We start from the raw sequence: 20,350 nt of genomic DNA on the forward strand, positions 1-20,350 counted from the left end.
CCTTGCTTTCATCTAGTATCCTTGACATTTTTATAACCTTACGTTTATTTTACCAACTGCTGAAATCCCTTTTGTGTAGAGAAGTTTCCACTTTATAACTTTGACCCTTCCTCATTCCCTGGCTCCTCTTTTCCAGTTGTACATGGCCTTGACTTTAAAGAAAAAAAAATTGTCTTAATGTATTTGTGACAAGGCCTAGATTTCCTTTACAAGGTAAATGAAGTGCCATATGCTGAGAAAAAAGTTACTGCTTAGATTAAATATTTGAAAGTTTACATTTCCCACCTTATACAGCAACTTTGTGTATATTTGTTATGATAGCGCCTAGAAGTGATAGCTTTCTTAAATTAACTGGTCTGATACAAAGTTGCATTTTTTAGCATTTAATATTTTTTTTGTTTGTTTTAGAGTAAGTTGTGTTTTGGTTGGTCCTTTAATATAGATTTCCCCTTATTTTTTCAGATACTTAAAGCTTCAAAAGAAAAGTCCCTACATCAGGAGGACCAGCCCTAACCATACGCTACAAAAGGGGAGCAGATGGTTGTAATAGATCTTACGATGTAATTACCAAGCAGTTCAGGGTTTGGGGAACAAACACTAAGATATTGTAAATGGGTTATAGCCAACTGTCATTTTAGTAAGCTTTTTTAACACTCGGATGTTTAATTTACATTCCTGTCTGACTTTTTTTTGGTCACGTTTAGTGAATTCATTATTTTTTTTTCTTCCGTGTTAGTGACAGAGTTGCAACTTTGAGCTGCATTTCATATGTGCTGTTCAAGCAATTGTTAATATTCTATTTATAATGTAGCAGCAAGTACATTTTTTCAAATTTTAATATATATCTTTTGTTGTGGATGCATACAGTATGTACAGAGCAGTTTGGTCAAATGAAACATATAATATTATGAATTTTTTAATGTTTTATAACTGCTGATATAGCATACAGCCTAACTGCATTTTATTGAATACACTAACCAGGCACACACTATGCTGTGAAGTTTGACTTGTATCTCTTTGCACTGATGTTATGTCAACAGTTACACTACATGAATTTCAGGTGATTTTAAAAATAGTCTAACAAGACAGAAAATGTGTATGTTTAATTCATGCTATTAAAAGGGCAGATTACTAAATTACTTTTTTTCAGAAACCTTTTCTGTGTGAATTAGAACTCTTTATTTATGCACATTTGATTTTTTTTTTTAAAGTAAAAATGTCTAGAAACTACATTATATATAGCCAAGCAGGAAGTCAGTGTAGATTGCAACAAAACTAAGTTGTTGGAATCAGGTTGAGTTCACTAAAATTCTTCTAGTTTGCCTACCAATATAGTGATTTCAAAACTGGATTTTAATAAGCTTTATATTCAGTGAATTATTAAAAAAGTCAAATCTGCCTAAATACTTGACTTGTAAATTTATTTTTTTTTTAAAAAAAAGCTTTGGAAATTCAACCTTAAGAAAAATAGGGTGTCAAAATTTAAGATCTGCGATCGTAAATGCTCTTGTCAATGGTATGTCTGAAATTTAGATTTCGAGTGATTTAGAATTTTAATACAACAGGTGTACTTTTTACCAGTTCTGTGCTGCTGTTCCACAATTATGAAGACATATTTTATTCTTTGGCATTTTGCATGTGTTTCTTTCTGGCTCAGGAATAATTGCTGTGATTTTAGGAAATTGCCAAGGCTGATATGGGAGCTTAGAAGAAATAAAACAAGATAAATTTTTAAGAAGAAAAATCAATTTGGTAACCCTAACAGTGGTTGCCTTTTGATTGACAGGGAGATTTTAAATTTCTGTAACATTGTTTTGAAGTCAGGTTTTTAGTTGCTTACATTTAGTGGAAGGGGCATCATATATGCTTGCCTATTTTGTTTGGGATTTCAGTAAGACTCCACATAAGTGAGTGTTACATCTGATCAACAAACAGATGTCCCAAAGTGATTTCTTTAGACTTTTCAGGAAAGCAATAATACTCTTAGACTGTGATGTGGTTTGGGATGGGATATTCTAGTAAAATTACTCGTGATTGTGAATTGCAGAGCAATAATTTTTACAAAGCCATATTTTGTGAGGAAGTGTGGGAATAATTTTAGAATGGTGAATGGAGGACTTTTATATAACAGTGGCAGCCTATTTGTAGAATTATGGGACTGTGAGAGTATACTATGCTGTGATCAAATTTTAAGTTTTTGTAACTGGGTATGTGATTTTACGTGCTTCATGTTTACAAAAATATGCCAAGCTGAGCAAGGTCAAGAGGACTATTAAAAAAATGTATATTTAATCTGTTTTAATGTTTGGCTGCAATAAAACACAGAATAATATCTTTGTCTTTCTAGTGTCATTATTTTGTCCAAAATAGGGTAGATATTAAATATTGGCCTCAGCCACTCATTAATATTATTTTTGAAGTAATAATTTTGAATCATTAAAAATATATTTGAAAGTGTTATTTGCAAGGAGGAAGACATACAGCAAGTAGAAGTAATTTTTATTTCTGGGTGGTATTATGTGAAGGAAATGGGCATTACTCTAAGGTCTATATCTTCTATAAATGTGTTGTGTTTCTTCTTTCAGAGTATTAGCTATTCTACAACCAGCTTGGCCTGGATTTTGCCCGTGATACGTAATTTCTATTTGTAACTTCAAATGGATGAGATATCACTCTTTAATAAAGGCAAATGTGTGGAGAAAGCATGATATCTACCTTTCATAGAGAAATATTCTAACAAATTGTGTTGTACATTTATGTTGATTGAGATTCACATAAAATCTACAAAGTATGAAATACATTTTAGTTGTGACTCAGGTCAGTGCCACATGCACTCACAAATATTTAGAGGTATTGTAATATGAAAAATAAATATATTCTTTATAGTAGAAGCCTTCTTAGGAATACCTGGTGCACACATTACACAGTGATAGCAGTTCTAGCCTATAGAGATTGGTTAAACCAGTTTTGCCTGTGATTTTGGTCTAGATTTATTTTGCTGGAAACAGAAATTAAGTAAAGGATGAGACTGGTTTGAAGAGCAAAGAAATTTCTTTTGTTTGAGCTATGATTGGTTTAAGTTGATGATAAAATAGTCTCAAGATTTATTGTCATATCCCTGTCTTTGAGACAGCATGTTTTTAAACCTTTGTCAGAAATAGCATAATTAAAACCATTTGCACCATTGAAGTAATCTAGGAATCAATGTGGAGAGAACAAAGCAATATGTGCTGAATACAATGCTGAAGTGAATTCTTAGTTAAGTGCAGTGAGAGCTGAGAGAAACAAGATCTTCAAGGTTGCTAAGAACGTCAGGTTGTGATGAATTTCAAAAACAGCAACCAAGGAGGAGAAGCTGGAATATCTAAAGACTATTGGAGAGGCTTTGGTGAAACAAATGGCAGCTAATTTAGCAGAATACAGGTTGAAAAAAGTCTGAGACACAATTTGGAGAATTGATCCTATCCATACATAAATGGGTATAGAGAACTGTAGGTTACATGTTGCATGAACCTCTGTAATAAAGAAATGTGTAGCTGGACAAGAAATGGGAGGTGGGAGCAGGCTTTAGAGTGATGAGCTCGTACCTTGTTCTTCTGTGATGGAAAAGAAGTTGTAGAAATAACATGAATGTCCAAGATGGGTGGAAGAGGGTTGCTGAGTGACCTAGAGGGAATTAGAGAGAAGTCGTCAGGTGAGAATACCAGTGTTGCTGATAAGGGAAAAGATACAGGGAAAATGGGTGGCTTGGTAGCATGCTGTGCCATGGTTTACTGTCCTGTAATCAATTGTTCATGTGCTTTGAGTTGGTAAAAGTAAAAAAAAAAAAAAAAAAAAAAAAAAAGGATATAAACTGTTCTGTGTCTCATCTGGAGCTGTGTTATTGCTTTTTTTAAAATGCAGTATTCCTGATGAGATACAGGTGACATAACCACTTTATTTATTGTGTGGTAGGCAGGGGAGAAAAAAAAGCTAGTATTTTAGCAAGTACTGAATAATGCTTTCATTAATATACTGTTATAGTAATAATATTCCTTTTCCAAGTTATCCCATAGTACGTAACTGACTCTCTACAGATCTTTTTGTAATTTCTTTCAGTTTAATTGACAGTCTGGATTTTATGATGTAATTGAAGAGGTTAATGACTTTCAATATGACCATATTTATTTCATTTACCATATCATAATCAAGTTAATACTCATTCTGCCTTGTGCTGAATATAAAAATCGGAGTCATACTGTCTGCACATTCAGTAGTAGCAGTTGTCAGCTTGTAGTAAAGGGTGAAATTAGAATGTGAAATAGTTTGATTTCATGTGTGTGCATAACCCAATTTCTCCATGAAAAAGAAATGTTTTTACATGGTGTATTTTATTCACAATATAATGCTTCTGAGCAGTCAGTTTAAAAAACTGAAAATTGAGTATTCTGACAAGATGTCTCTAATGAACTTAGAAATTAAAGAAAACATTTTTTCTGTATATAAGAATACATAAAAATTAAAGAGTATGTTAGGAAAAAGATTATAAAAAGCCAACTGACTTCTCTTTTTAGTATTGCCTATTAAGTTTATTGGGAGGAAATATTGGAAGCTTATAGGGATGAAATTGAAAATAGAATAATAATGCTACAATTATGAGGCAAGATGCTTTAAATGCTACAGAGTAGGGCAAGATCAAAAAGCGTTTAGAGAGGAGAAAAAGAGGAGAGGGCAAGCCTGTCTGTACATGCCACCTTCACAATATACACATACATGATTTTGGCACAGTATGTAATCTCTCTTTTGCTACGGACTCTCTTGTGCTTATTTAACATTTACCTGTGCATTCAGGTGTTTACAAATACCTGGGTTAAATGATTTTAAAAATTGAAGTAAGACAGAAGCTTCCAAATGCCCAAGTCACTTCTGAAAATGAGACCTAGGTTCCCAATTTATTTAAATGTTTTTTACATTTCAGTTAGTTTTTAAATATTTTAATTTATTTTTTCCTTACAAAATAGTTTGCCTTGTAAGCGTGTATCACTAAAATCTACCAAATATCTAAAGGGGAAAGTGTATGAAATATCTGTGATGGAAGCAATTATGTAATAAGTATCTGCAGAGAAAGGCCTTTTGTGTTACCATAGTTCCAACTAGGTAATCTGTGGTTACTGTAAAAGAAAAACAAACAAACAAACCCCCAAACAAATCAAAAATTCCTGTTGGCCTAATCATATGTTGAGCGTAAACTGTAATTTTATTGTAACTCTTTCTTATCATAAACTGTTAGCATAAATTTATTTCAATGAAATTATATTTTTAATATTCCAGGAAAAAGTGACAAAGAAACTGAACAAGACAAAGCAGAAAAAGGTAAGTCTGAAAGTAACATTCTATTCTGAAGTTCAAAAGCCTGCTTTTTGGGAGGACCGATTTAAATCAGATGAAACACTGGTGAAGCTTAGCTCCTGTACATCTCATGTAGATAAATTGGAGTCGAATAAACATTCAGAGTGCATTTGCTTCTGTAAGTAAAAGCACAGTCGCTTCCAAAGCTGACATCAATACATTCCCCTCTTACGTGCTTAAAAACTTTTGCTGTTGCAGGAGTAAAAAGCTTCTGTGCTGTACTCCTACTTCAGCATCCGGAGGTCCACAGCTTCGCCGGGTGTCTGTGGGCAAGCGCCTGGGCTGCCTGGGCCGAAAGCTGGGTTCAGCACTGCCTGAACACTGCCTGCCTCCCCTGGCCTGGGCAGATGCCTGGATCTGTGCTGTGCATAGTCTGACCTGGTCAACCAGTAATACAGCAATTCAATTTTATCTGGTCTAAACAGATGCAGCTATGGTGTGGTGATTATATCTATCTGCAGATGCTGTCTGGGAGCACTGGTAGCTACTTTAGAAAGACACCAGGTGGCACTAAGATTGGTCCTCATCAACTCCATTTTCACCCAGTAAGGGTTTCCACCTGGTTTAGGTTAGGTAAGAACATGCAGAAGCAGGTTTGGTGGAAAAGCAGCGAGTGGTGCTGAGAGCACTGTGAATCTGTTCTCCTATGCTGACATTGGTGCTGGCCCCACGCGTTCCCTGTCACTGCATGAAGCTTGCACAACCTCTGCCATCAGGATCAAGTTTTCTATCTGTCCTTAGCTGCATCATTACAGCCAGCAATGCACAAAAGCCCTAACACTTCATATTATGTAATTACACTTCACGGAAGTGTAGTTCTCTGAGTCCAAAACTGCTGTATAACACCACGCTGAACTAAGTGTTCAGACACTAGACATTTAGTGCATACTTTTGTACAGAAAGTCAATGAAGAAGTGTATTTCTGACCTTGTCAAAGAATTGCTTCATTCTAGCCTTTGAATGAAGCCAAAAGATTTCATGGTGAAAGGGAGAGGTGAATGACGGAAATACATGCCAAAAATAAAATTATCATTCTGCAATTGTTTCTTACAATCAACATCTAACCAACCAACAGTAATTTCAGACAGAAGACCCTGTAGAATACTCTTTACTGCAAGGGAAATTGTTCTGGAATAACTGCAGCTGAAGATTTATTATAGTCATTAGATTCCACAGCTTTATTAGTCCCTAAAATGCCTCAGTTTTTATTGTCTGATTGCTTCCCCAGATAAGTTGATTATGCAGGTTTTGTCTGTTCTACCAGTACCAGTTTAGAAAGATCTTTTAATTATTGTAGTGCTACTGGCTTTAAATTGTCTAGATGCAGTGACTTTGGTTTTATACCTCCTGAGTTATCATTTATAGAAGCCCATAAAACAAGTGGATCACTTGTGCGATCTGTATCTCACCTAATGAGCTTCCCAAACAACAGGACAATGACAGGAGTTTTTCATCATCATCAAATTCTCATTCAAGCGCCCACTGAGAGACAGCACAATTTCAAAAACTAATTTAGGTAATGATATGGGTCTAGTATGAGGAGGGAAGACAATTACTTGAGCAAATTTTGAATTCCAGGTAAAAGTAGTTGGTATGCTAATATATACGTATGTTTTGCGGCCCATAATTGAAACTTGGAAACTTGGACGGGGAAGGTCAGAGTATTTGAGGGAGGGGGTGGGGGGAATTAGTAAGAGAGAAGGTCATGAAATTAATTGGAAAACTTCTACAGGGAATGATCGTTGGTATCTGCTTAGCATTGTCTTTTAAGGTGCCCATCCGCAATTTGCCAAGAACATTATTACTGTATTTGTACCACAGCAAGGATAGGAGAGTGTTTAGAAAAGAAAGCCTATGGCCCCTGGAAATTGCTTCCTAGAATTTTGACAGCTTAAGATGGAGAACTAGCAGGAGGAGCTTTCACTGCCAATGGCTATGAGACTGCGTCACATGGAGAGGTTTCTCTTTCAGATTTGGTTTAAAGTTGCCACCACCCACGTGTCTGGTGTTGTCAGTGTGGGAGAGAAATAAGAAGGCATCATTATATAGTTAGGACTCTAGAGGTTATAACTTTTATTTAAAACTTTATTTAAAACATTTAAATAAAACTTTTCCACTGGTGGTAAGCAGAACATACAGCCAGTGCAGCAGGATTGTTCCAGCGTCGTTTTCAATTCAAAAACTGGGGACCATGTGTCCTCAAGGTGGCTGTGAAGACCATGGTTTATCTTGAATCCTTACACCTTATGAAGGTAACTAACTAAAAGCCAGAGTCCTTGCTGCTTTCTGTTTCACATGCCAGTAGTAGCAGATGCAAGATAGAGGATGCCACCAGGAATGCCCCCTTGGCATTATAATGACGATAGGAGAAAAATAAAAATAATCCAATGGCAAGAACTAAAATCTACTTATGAGGTGGTTTATTAGATAGGAAGCAGAGTCTTTCTATCCTCACATTTTCTCTCCACACCCTCAGAGAGATTGTGACGTTACCATCTTGTCGTTTCTGAGGAACTAGAAATTTCATTAGAAGGCATGTTTAATTAGAAATACTCATGCTAATAGTGTAATATGGACTCTTATAATCACAGGGGAGGCTACTGCCCCTCTCCATTCACTACGAATCCTGCGGCGTTAGTTTCCAAACATTAAAGCAAGACAGTTTAGCTTATGTGGAAGGCACCCTTCCTCCAAGTTAGACCGACCAGGGTCTAAGTCATTCCCATCAAGGCACAGGACAGGTCCAAGGTGCCACCTCCAGTGCAGGAGATAAACCTGCCCTCCTGCTCCACCTCTTTTCCTAGGCTATGAACATAAGAAAGGGAGCAGAGGGCTTAGAGAATAGTTCATACTGACAGAGTATGGAAGGTGATGGAGGAAGAGGAGAAAAGGGCAGCAAGAATGGGTGGAAAACTGCCTGAGCTATTCCCAGTTGGGATTTCTTCCTGGCCACAGTTGCACATCAGCTAACAAGCTCACCGTTTGTGGTGTCCTTCTTTCTGGCACGTCTATCGTGTCAGAATAAAATACAGAATTGTAGAATATTTGCTCCCAACTTTTTAAAATGCACAGGAGTGAGAGGTGATTTGTGATAAGTGTGTGAAAGTTCATACTGGTTTTTAGAGATGGCCACTATTTTTTCTGAGCAGTATTTCCTCTGATGCTATTCCTTCATAGTTCTGAAACTTTCTGCGAGATCAGGTCCTGAAAGAAAGGAATGAACAGTTTCCTGAGTCTTTCGATGTTCACACTACCAGCTTCCAAACAACCTGTGGGAGTGAGAGTTGTCATCTAAGGGTAATGTCAATGAGTGAGGAGAACAGCCTGGATGGGACTCTGTTCCAGACACTTGCATGTGACCGCATGTGCTAGCGTGGTGTCCAAACTGCGTTGTATACAATGGTCAGCTATACAGTCAGTGGAGCCTTCTGCTAACCACCTAATAGGTGTTTACTTCGTGCTGAACTCACTTTTTAGGCTTTGTTGACTGTAATGACTAGATTTCTAAAGATTATATAGCAGGGTTTAGGTGTCTACATAGAGAAACCTAAATTTAGTTGCCTTAATTTTAAGCTGTCACTGCACTGGTGACATTCACAAATGATGACTGAATGAACTTTTAGCTAGAGAGCAAAGAGCTGTGCCATCAGGTACTGCTGCTGAGCCAAGCAGTTGTATTGCTTCATGCTCAGGCTGTGATAATTTGCAGGTAATAGTGGTGCATCATGTGTAGAAGCAGAAGTGTTTCTTGCAAAGGGATGGTTCTGTTAGCACCATTTGGTACAGGGCATATGTAATTATGTGACAAAAGAGAGGTTTGGCACTTGCATTTGTCTTTCCTTGGGTCACTCTTATGGCTGCTTATAGCCCTAATCATGTTCTGAAGTACGCAGCAGAGACGGAGAGTAGCAGTAGAGTAGATGGTCAGTAACAGGGATTTTGGGTAACAGTGTAGGGGAAAAGACCCTTGAAGAAGGGCATGAGCAACAACTGTGTGGAAGAAAATAGGTATCTGCAAACAAGTTGGGGATAAATAGGACGAGCTGGACCAAGGAACAGATTGTGAACAAGTCTAGAAATGAAAGGGAAGAAATGTGGTAGGGCATCAAGGTTGAGAAGGGGAGAGGCTGGAGAAGAGGATGACCGGAGAAGGAAAGGAGAGAAGCGTAATGGTTGAGTAGAAGCTGCAGAACATAAAAGCATGATTGTCAGACAAATCGGATAATCTGCAACTGATCTATTTATTTTTGAACTTCAATATTCTGTTGCTGGCATAGGGCTAGGAGGAATCTCGGTCACAGTGATAACTGGCACAGTGAGCTTCTGGGAGAACTTCTTTAATTAACAAACGAGAGAATGGAAGTTCCCTGTGTAATTATAGTCTTGGCACTAAAGCACATTGACATATAGCAGTATATTACAGAAATTGTAGAAAATAAGACTAGATGGGACCCTGATGCTTACTTTGTCTATTCTGTTGACCAAAGGCCATATCAACTGTGTGCATCCTTCCTGGCAGGTGCTTATACAACTTGTTCTTACAAATTTCCAGTAATTAGAACTCCACAACTATCCTCGGCAATCTGTTCTACTGTGCTTGCTCAGAGATACTAGTTCCAGATGTTCAAACCAAATTTTCTGCTGTAGCAATTTTAAGCCTTTTATTCCTTGTCCTGACTATGGTGATATTGAAAATAAATTACTATTTTCATTTCTGTAGCCACTTTTTACAGAGTGGTATGTACCCCTCTTCCAGTGGCAAACTCTGTACTACTACCTTTTCCCCCTTTGTTCTTGCTTATTCAGATGTAAATGTTGCCCCTCCACACCCCTGACAATTGAAGACAAAATGTTCTTCAAAAGTGATCCAATCACCTTTAATTATTTGGTTACTTTTCCTTATTTTTCACATGATGTTCTTGTGGTCTGAAGAGCATCTAGCAGTGCGTTCATTATAGTTCAAAAGGTATTTCTCTATCCTTTGTAGAAAAAGACTGTTACTGCTTTTGGTGATGATAAGGTGCCTTTCAACATAAAAACATAAAATGTGCTTGCTATTTTAGTATTCATATGCCAAAATAGGTATATAAAATAACTATTTAATCATCTTTCATTGGATGACATTGCAGGCTATGAAGTTTATTGTACATTTAATACATTACCACTTTCAAAATATTTTTCCTTCTCATTTTGGGGGTTTTGTTTTGTTTGTTTCTTCTTCTCTTCTGTTTCTTAATACAGAAGGGAAATAGGAGATTGCTTGTCATCACCAACCATTGCTTATTCTCCAACAGAATGAACTAGCATGGAGCTTCTTATAAGACTTCTTCCTAGCTTGTCGCTTTGACAGTGGAAATTGTTTTCTCTGAGGGAGTTTTCAGCAATCCTAGATAGAAAGCCTATCCTTATATCCAAGGCCATTATTGAAAATTCTCAGTACCATTCTTGCAAGACAATAATATGATATATAAAAGAATTATTACCGTTTTAATGCTCAACCAGATTTGGACTACAAATCACCCTAGCAGTTGTGTGATCATGCATTACTTCAGCTACATGATGAAATCTAAGTCATTGAAGAAAAATTACATGTTTTTTTCCTCTGAAAACAGATAAGTTAACTTCTTTGTAACATTGAATTTAATATATTGGGTCACATCTGCTAAAAGATTATTACACTAGAAGGAGGCAATGGATAATTTATTAAAATAACCCTGCAGGGAGATAGCAGGCTATCTGGTTAATATAGAGGAATGCTTGATGGTTACACTGAAAGCTCCCTGGTGAATCCTTTAACATCAGAGTAGAATGGGAGATGAAAATGATTGCTCGTTATATAATGTTTACTGTGTTATATTGGTGCCTAGCAGCTGAATAATATTTATGTTAACAGTTCCTTTCCAGCTTTTCATATTGATCTCCTGCTGGTCTAGAGCTGATATATAATTGTACTGAAAATGAGAAGATAATACTTTTTTGTAATGGATGGTGGCAAAAAGGTTCTTCCAACACATCACCAAAGTCAGATACGAGGCGAAAGATGTCATGTCTTTGTGCCACAGACTTGTAAGATTTTCATTCACTTTTTCTTCTGAGCTGTCTCTGTCTCTCCTCCTTGTAAACTCAAAGGAATTGTGGAAAAAGTGTCCCACAGGCAGTAAGAGTTTCTTGGTGGATGGGAAAGCTTCTTTCCTTTGCCTCGAAGGAACCTCGCTGTTGCCATGCTTAGCGAGTTTGAGAAGGACCAAATGACTCTGTCTTTCCATGAATTCTGAAAGTTAAAAGACTGGCCAATCTTAAATAAATATTTTCATTCATTCCGTAAGCACTGAGAGTTGACATTTTAGTTATGGTTTACATCATTCCTTGTATGTACAACCTCCTACTTAAAGAAGAGCAACAAACTGAGTGTTTGGTGGTGATGTCTAGCTGGAAGCCCCCTAGATCTTATACCCAAAGGAACTAATATACCTCAGTTTTCCTGCTAACAAGTGACAGTTTCACGTAGCAGCTGTGAGGTCAACCAGCCTAAAAAGTCCTCAGGGACACTTGCTTTATTGGCTCCTTGGGCTGATGCTTCTGGGTTCATCCACACCTACTGTTGTGCAAGCCAGGCCTTAGAAATAGCAATGGTTTCTTGAAAAACAGAGCTTGCGTAGTTTTGGGGGGGGGGGCGGGGGGTGGCGGGGAACCACAAAAAAACCCAACACACACAAACACAAAACCCAACAAACCTTTTGCATGTTATGGATTGTTCGTTTTAGGCCCCGTGACATTATGTCAGAAACTTGTGACCATACCTGTTAGTCACTGTAGACTCAAGGTCTGGGGTGGAGGGATCCTTGCTCTTCTTCTTTGTCATCATGTGCATGAAAATGCAGCAAAGACATCGCTTTCCTATGTAATGGATAATGTTAAGGAGTTAGCAAGACTGGAATCAGCCACAGATTGAAAGGCATTTCTACTATATTATCTATGGGAATGAACAAAAGACATGGAAACTATCTATATTATTATATTAATTTAAAAAAAAAAAAAAAGAAAAGCTTCTCTTTGGTCAGTTCATTTCCATGATAACTATATTCCTTAAGTGCATTATTATGTGCTTGAGTAGAAATGCTTGATTTCAAAGCACAGGGTGCAATGAAAACCTGAAGTGTTTAGGGGAGCAAAACCAATATATTAAAATATGCTATTTGGTGGTTTATCCTGAAGAAGGAGTGAACTCCCATATGTCAGACAGGTTTTTTTCTTCTTAACTCCTTGGTAGGTAATGCCTTGGAAAATTACAGTCACTTCTATTATAAGAAGGATCAACAGAGATATAATAATCTTAATGCACTGCTTCTTTAGTACCTTTCCTTTATAGAGCGTAATACATTTTTATATTTAAAGCTTCATACAACCTTTGTGAATAAGTAAATGGAATTTAGTAGGATAGCTTCAATCCTGCTTAAATTCTATTCCCACCCCCCTGCCCCTGAAAAGCAATAGCATCTATTTTACTGTCATACCAATGCTGCAGAATAGTTTATAAACGTAATGCAAGAAATACTCTCTCCATGCAGAGAGTGTTGAACATGATGGTGAAAGTCTGACACAGAAAGAACCAAAGGTAGTCAAGGGTTTTGTTTTTTTTTATCTCATACAGAAGCAGCTCAGACTCATGCGACCCTCCCAAGCTTGGATGGGGGTTAGTAGTGGTTTAGCATTAAACTAAGGCATTGCTCTTTCTCTGAGGTTTAATGTAGACAAAGTGATTTGTCTGCCTGGAGCTCTGTGTAGGATCAGAGTCTCGGAGAGAAAGTATCATTTAATGAATCATGAGCACAGCTTCCAGTAGCACATGGTGGCTCTTGTCATTCCTGAACAGTGAGCCCGAGGACTTGGGAAGCAGAATAAAACATGGCTGGTTACAATACCTTGTTATTCAAAATACTTGCTACGGCATTACAGCAGTCTTGTGGTGTTATGCTGTAGGGTGTTTAGGTTTAGCTTTACACATACCAGTTACAGCATTCCCTGTTTAAACTTCCACAAAAAAAAAAAAATTTTACTTCTTTTCATGCTATTAATGACTTGCTGTCCGTGGGGGGGAGGAACCAGTAATGCATAATTTAAGCAAAAATATGTTCTTCTAATTACAGTTACACACAACTAGTAGTTACTTGTATCAGCCAATATATATTTCCCTTACTTGTGTCAGAAAGTTTGGTTGTTTTTTCTAATGATATGCAGAAGCAAAGTTTAGCTATAGCAAATATGGAGAAAAGCAGTTATCTGCTGTCATGTCCTTCAGTAGTGTATCTGCATTTTTTAACAGTATACTTAATGCAACCAAATAGACATTGTTTAAGAGTGAACTGCTATGAAGTAAATAGCTGTTTAAATTGAGGCAATTTACTTCAATTTGCTTCAAACGCAATTTACTTTACACAATTTACTTCAAGACATGGTTTGCTACGTGCTGCTGCTGCTCTGCTACTCTGCGATAACTTGCTAAGCTGTGGAAAGCTGATCACTTAAAAAGGTCCTGATCAGACAGTTCAGTGTTGAACTTGTTTTCAGCAGGAAGTTGGACTACGTAAAATTGTTAGTCTCTCCTACCCTGAGTAACTATGATTTCTATCAATTCTTTTAATTGCTTTAGGCGAAGAAGTAGGCATATATAGGCACGACTTTAGAATTGCTAACATGTCCTGGTAATGATGTTTTTCATAACACTATATAAATGTAGAAAAATAACAATTCTCTTTGTTCTACCATGTCAATTGAACCATTTGGAAAAAAAAAAAAAAATCCGTGACTATAAGAGATGGAAAATGCTTTATCAAAAACTTGACTGCAAAGTTATTTGGTTTGAATGACTGAAGATTGCTTTTTTCATACTGGAGTTTGTGATTGTAGTAAGTAGGAAATCGATTTCTTTTCAGTGTATTTTGAAACTGCCTTATTTGAAAATCGTGCATTTTACTAGTCACTAGTTAAAGGTTACTCCAGACAATTGCTGTGAAATACAAAAGTAGTAATGGACTGCGTGTTTTTTTAAATCTCTTCTAGCTAAAAAGAAGAAGAAGCCAAAGCTCTTAAACAAGTTTGATAAAACTATTAAAGCTGAACTAGATGCTGCAGAAAAACTACGTAAAAAAGTAAGTTTTGAATGTTTCACTCAGGACTGTAGTCAGTGAACAAAAATGAATACTATAAAAATTAACTTAGGGAGAATTACTTTTAGATGACTTGCTGTGAAATTAACTTTTTAAAATTAAATCTTCAGTGCATGTTTTGCCTTCAAGTTTTGTTTCTGCTGGATAGTGTATCTTAAATTTTTTAAAGTCATAAGTGTATGTCTGTTCATGTACGTTTTCTCACCTTTAACCTTGAAAGTATTTAGCTTAACTGTTCAATTCCTGTCATCAAAAAACTTGCTTAAATTAATCACATGGAACAGAGTTAGTTCTCTCCTACCACTATTGTCCCTTTGAGTGCTGAAGTCAACTATTATCAGAGAACTTATGTTATTTAAGCATGTTAATACAGATCTCTCAGTAAGTGTTCATATGCTTCATGAGCATTAGGTGCAAATCTTGTTAGTAGTTGTTGTTTTTGTTGGAATTCTGCGTGCATCTTGTGAGTCTCTGCTCCCGTTCGGCTGCTTAGCGCACGAAGCAGATGTTCCTGCTTCTCACCAGTGGCAGCAAGATCAGTCAGTTTTGGTAGTTCTGAATTTAATGACTTGACTATGAAAAACAAACAAACCCAACAACAAAAACTCTTTGGTCATCTTCTCTGATAACTTCTAATTTTTTGCTTTTATTTGAGTGTTTCAGAAAAAAAGACCTTTGCAGAGATGTCCCATTTGCAGATATGAGATTAAATAGCGAAGCAAGACTATGTGACTGGTAGAAATGAGAGATCTTATGTCTTTTGGATGTAAAACTTGTAACAACTTTGATATGCCTCTCAGACAGTCCTAGCACATGGAGAACAACTGCAGGTCTTTTTTGTACCCTGGATTTGAGGTGGCTGAGCAATGATACACTATTTCCAGTACAGTACAATAAAAAACATTTTGGTCACTGCAGGATTAGTCTTGATTTTCAGAAGACTGTGACTGTGCTTTACGTTGCCATCTGTGCAGCCCCAGAGTTCCTGTAGGTCCGCGATGGGACTGAAGGGCTACTACATAGAGAGCACTAACCTCGGGCTGCCGCTGCTGCTTTTCACTAGGAGCCTTGTTTACGTGTTAGAATACAAAAATAAAAAGCATTTTCATGCTTCTTGTTACTTAAACAATTGTTTGATCGGAGAAAGGCATAACAGAAACTTTTGGTGAGCCTGTAGCTGTTGGCTAACTCTTTTCCTGCCTGCGTGTCTGTGCATGAGTTGCAATACTGCTTGTCTTGTAGGAAGCAGGATAAATTTAGTAACATATCAGACGTATGTAATATTTGCAGATAGTAAGACAGTTGTGTATAATAATGCACTCATGTTTATGAAGCTGTAAGAGTTGGAAGTGGCAGCAAGATCTGATGCCAAATTTTGCCGAGCAGTGCTTAGCTCCTATTTAACAGGGCAGCTGGTTCTTCTCATCCATCCTTACTTGCTAGTCAGAATCAATCATCAGAATACCGCAGTTACATTCTGACTTTGTATGTGACAGGGAAGAGACACAGAGCACATGTGAGGTGTCCTGAGGGACATCATTATGCAAAACATTTGGAGGTCACAGCCATACACTGTGGATGAGTCTACAGTATTTCCTCTAACAGAACTGTAGTAGTGATACTGTTCATCGTGTGAGGTATGCAGAGAGGAAATTTCCACATGTGTCTGGAACTTCCTTTCTGTTCTCTCTTACATTCAGTTTGGATTTTGTTATTAGCAATAGAATCTTTACGTTTTTATATAGGCAGGTTATTGTCACCTCAGCATTTTTTCCAGTCAACAAAGGGAAAGTGAGTAAAAGAGAACCGAAGGTATTAATTTTAACCATGGAAAGTAGATAATATTGTTTCATAAATAATGACAACTAATTTCTCTTTAAACAGGCAATCCCAGCAAAAATATGAGTGAAAACTGTTGATTCAGTCTGCATTTTTTTTGTCTTTTGGTTTTGTTTTTTAATTCGGGAAACTAATGCGTTATTAGATCAAGCATCCTTCAATGTTTTTATTAGATAGAATTGCTGATAGGCATCTGTACTTTCCAGGGAAAAGTTGAAGAAGCTCTAAGGGCCTTTGAAGCATTAGTGAATCAATATCCACAGAGTCCTCGAGCAAGATATGGGAAAGCACAGGTACTAAAAAAAAGCCATAAATGTATAAAAGATAAAATAAACCTTTTTTAACAATAGAGTTCTAAACCTCAGTCAGACTTCATTTATAATTTTATGGATGTTTCCTAGGGAAAAAAAGAATTATGTGATCTGTCATATTGTATCTGCTGCAGCCCTATATCCTTCTCCAATTACTTCGGGAGCTTTTGTCTAACTTTAGTCTTGTATTGTAAATAACACAAAAATAAGATACATCCTATAGACCTCATGAAACCTGTCAGATGAGTGGTAAGAGATAAATCCCAACTAACATTCCAGTGCAGGAACAGCAGGCAGAACTTAGCTGTTACATACTGTTTGCTGCAGCTGGTAAATCAACACATCAGTCAGCTCTGGGCTAAATGCTGCTTTTTGCTTAGTGGGAACAGGGAAGGGGATGTGGAGTTTTTACAGAGAGAGTGTTAAAGGATAAAGAGCACAAATTCTTAGGCAAGGAGGCTTAATTAGCTTTTTCTTGTGGAGCGAGTTCTGTTTCAGATGTTCACCTAAAAAAAAAAAAAAAAAGGCATTGGAAAATAAGCTCTGCATTCATAATACTTTTGAGCCGTGTTGGGATGTCTCAGAAGATAATAATCCTTGCATTTTCATAAATAGTAGGATAATCCCACTGCACTAGGTGTAATAAAAAACTGCTTGAACTCCTGTTAATCAAGATGAGCAAAGTGAAACCCTCACTGTAGAAGGGAATTGTGTTGTTATACAATTAATGAGGCACTTGAAATGGAGTTACAACCGGTTTTCACTTGCTTAATAATAGGCATGCTAAAACCAAAGCCATGATTATCCAAAAAACTATCACTTGATACACAGCAGACCAAATACTTCAGTGCTGTCTGTGAGGGATAGTCTGCTGAACTATTTGCTTTCTTGTGGTAGGAGACTGCTTTGATTCATGTATGGTGATGGACTTAAGTCTGTTAACTTAGGCTTTTAATATTTGCTCTTTTTATGAATCTACTCATTATATCTAAGAGAATACGCTTTCTGTCTCCTCGTTAGCTCGCTGCTTTTAGGGAGGAGGGCAGATCACTGGAGCCAGCTGTGAAGCTTATTCTCATTCAGAATTCCCCCCCAGTGTCACAACTTCATTCGTCCCTTTACAACAATTTGTAGCCACAACCTACTGCTTTCATTCTGCTTAGAAGGTCCTACAGAGCAAGATCTGAAGCCATGATTAGCATACACTTTCTGGGAATGTATAAAACATAAATTCTTTTCCATTTCCAGTAGCCTTTGTAGGCTCATATAAGTCTTTTTACTGAACACTCATGGTAACATGACCAATCACAATTATTGAAACCAGTATGTATAAGTTGAAGCTGTTTGAAGGAATGGGAAAATCACGGTCTTCACTGACAGGTGGATTATTCTTAGGATTCACATTGTGACATCATATTGCTTTTAAATGGGTGTTAATACCAACACAAAGCATTCAAATTTGCTCTCTCTCATCACTAAGTAAAGGTGAAACTGCAGAGAAGGGTGAGGGCAAAGGCCAGGAATTCACCACAAGAGTGTACTTCTCCATTTCTATGAACCATGAACCAACATTACATGCTAATTTTGTAGATTCTATTTCTAGTAAGACATGAAGATTCATTTTTCTGGATCTTTTAATAGCTTTAAAAGGAAACTGTTTTCCACAAAATTCTGCAAAAGCTTTCATAATTGGAAGTAGTTTTCAGAAACTTGAGCAATTCCCAATTTGATTTCTTGAGCTACAGTTAGGCCAGATGAAAAAATCTTTGACAGAAATTGTTGGTACCTTTAAGGCTGAAAAGAATAATAGATGGATCTTAAACCTCCTTATATGATTTATAACATCTATACTGGTGAATTTATGCTGATTTTATGCTGACAATTTTTGCCTCTTGATTGTATCTTTTACTATTATTTGCCCTGAAATTCCCTCAAAAAAAGGAAAAGCAAATTTCCTAGTGAATGTACATCAGAAAAATAATCAATCTCTTCAAACTGAGTTTTGAAGTTATGTCTGAAATCAACTGTTTGACTGAGTAACCATGTTGTTTGGTATTTCCCATATTTAGTTTCAAAGTAGCCGGAGGGAAAAAAGTGAAGGACAGAAGTGCAAAAAGATTCCAGCTATTAACTGTTTACTACAGCATATGCAGTTAGCACAGTTGAAGCTGTTTCAATTAATGTGTGTGTTTGATACAACAGTGAATTCAGATCGGCCAATAAGGGCTTTTGCACCCGCAGAGCTTGCGATGCACCTACACCTTGCTCTGCTAATTGACTTAGGAAAGAACGTAAGCCAATAAAGAGAGATGTATTTGGGAAGACTGCACTAAACACATGAAAACATGTGCATTTGTATAAACCATTCAAAGTAATGCTTTAAAAATTCAGCATTTGAGATAGTGTCTTTATTTTTTTCATCTGTGGAAACAAATTATGGAAATGCCATACCACAGGTGAAATCAGTATTAGCTTCCATTCACTTCACTGAAGCTGTAATTTCACAGTAGAGATTCATATATCCTTTGGTCTACTCCTGAATTTAATGAACAAATTTCAGTTCTGAAAGAGTTGTAGGGTAGATATTCTATCAATATATACAAGAGTAAAGCCAATTCCTAATTTGTTTTCTAAGAAAGAATGTAAATAAATTTGTGTCAGAATATATGAAAGAAATGTTTGGTAGTGTGTTTTGATTTGTGTGAGGATTGGTATATAAATAGTCCATAGGCAACATTTTACATTTCTTCAGTACTATTAAAACAGTTTGCTTCATGTATTTTCAAAAGCAGAAATTATGACTGCTACAAATGTTAACAAAAAAAATCTGTGTTAATGTATGTTTAGGTGCAAATTTTCTCATATTTATGCTTCCAAACAGTTTGCAGGAAACAGGAATTAACAGTAATTCTAGTCTGTCTTACTGTAAAGCAAACCCAAATAAGTTTTCTGTTGTTATGCCAAAATTATATAGATGAAAGATAATTCTAAAATTATTCCTGTTTTTTAACAATTGCATAGTTTGCCTTTTAAGAAAACAAAGTTATTTTTAAGACTAATGGATTATTGTGTTCTAACAATGGTTTTATGATTCTTTCTAGTCTGAAGATGACTTAGCTGAGAAAATGCGAAGTAATGAGATGCTGCAAAAAGCCATCAACACCTATGATGAGGTGGTTAGTCTGCCAAATGTCCCTTCAGATCTAATAAAACTGAGCTTGAAACGAGAAGCAGACCGGCAGCAGTTTCTTGGTAAGATTTGAGAATGGTGCAAAAATTATGAAAGTTGTGTGAGCAAGACTTTCAAAAGATCACTAAGGATGATCTTAGCGCCAATTCCATTGAATTTTCAATAGGAGTTGTGTTCCTAATCTCTTATATGCTTATGAAAAATATTTTTAAATTCTTTCAAATTTTTTGAGGTAACTAGTGTATATATTTGTATGATAGTAGTGCCTGTAGACAACAGTGCACTAGGTGCTATGAAAAGCTATGATGAGAGATGGTCAAAAAATTTTTATTGACAGAGAAAGAAGAAAATGTTGTTCTTTTTCTACTGAAGCTGAGGGAAATCATGAGGAAATTAATGGCATACACAGAGTAAACATACCCAGAATAAACTTTCAGTAAACATAGAGAAGAAAG

At 36.6% G+C, this 20,350-nt stretch overlaps 1 protein-coding gene across 12 annotated transcripts in view; it reads left to right on the forward strand.

Annotated features, from left to right (window-relative positions):
- The window catches only part of ASPH (aspartate beta-hydroxylase), a 112,405-nt gene that overhangs the window by 61,238 nt on the left and 30,817 nt on the right, over window positions 1-20,350 (forward strand). For all 12 annotated transcript variants that reach the window (XM_075744003.1, XM_075744013.1, XM_075744005.1 and 9 more), the window contains 4 exons: window positions 5,311-5,352; window positions 14,449-14,537; window positions 16,601-16,687; window positions 19,807-19,957. In XM_075744003.1, coding sequence (XP_075600118.1) covers window positions 5,311-5,352; window positions 14,449-14,537; window positions 16,601-16,687; window positions 19,807-19,957 — 369 coding nt within the window. The remainder of the gene's footprint in view (window positions 1-5,310; window positions 5,353-14,448; window positions 14,538-16,600; window positions 16,688-19,806; window positions 19,958-20,350) is intronic.

The sequence above is a fragment of the Balearica regulorum genome, chromosome 2, assembly GCF_011004875.1.
Source record: "Balearica regulorum gibbericeps isolate bBalReg1 chromosome 2, bBalReg1.pri, whole genome shotgun sequence".
In the NCBI taxonomy this organism is placed as follows: domain Eukaryota; kingdom Metazoa; phylum Chordata; class Aves; order Gruiformes; family Gruidae; genus Balearica; species Balearica regulorum.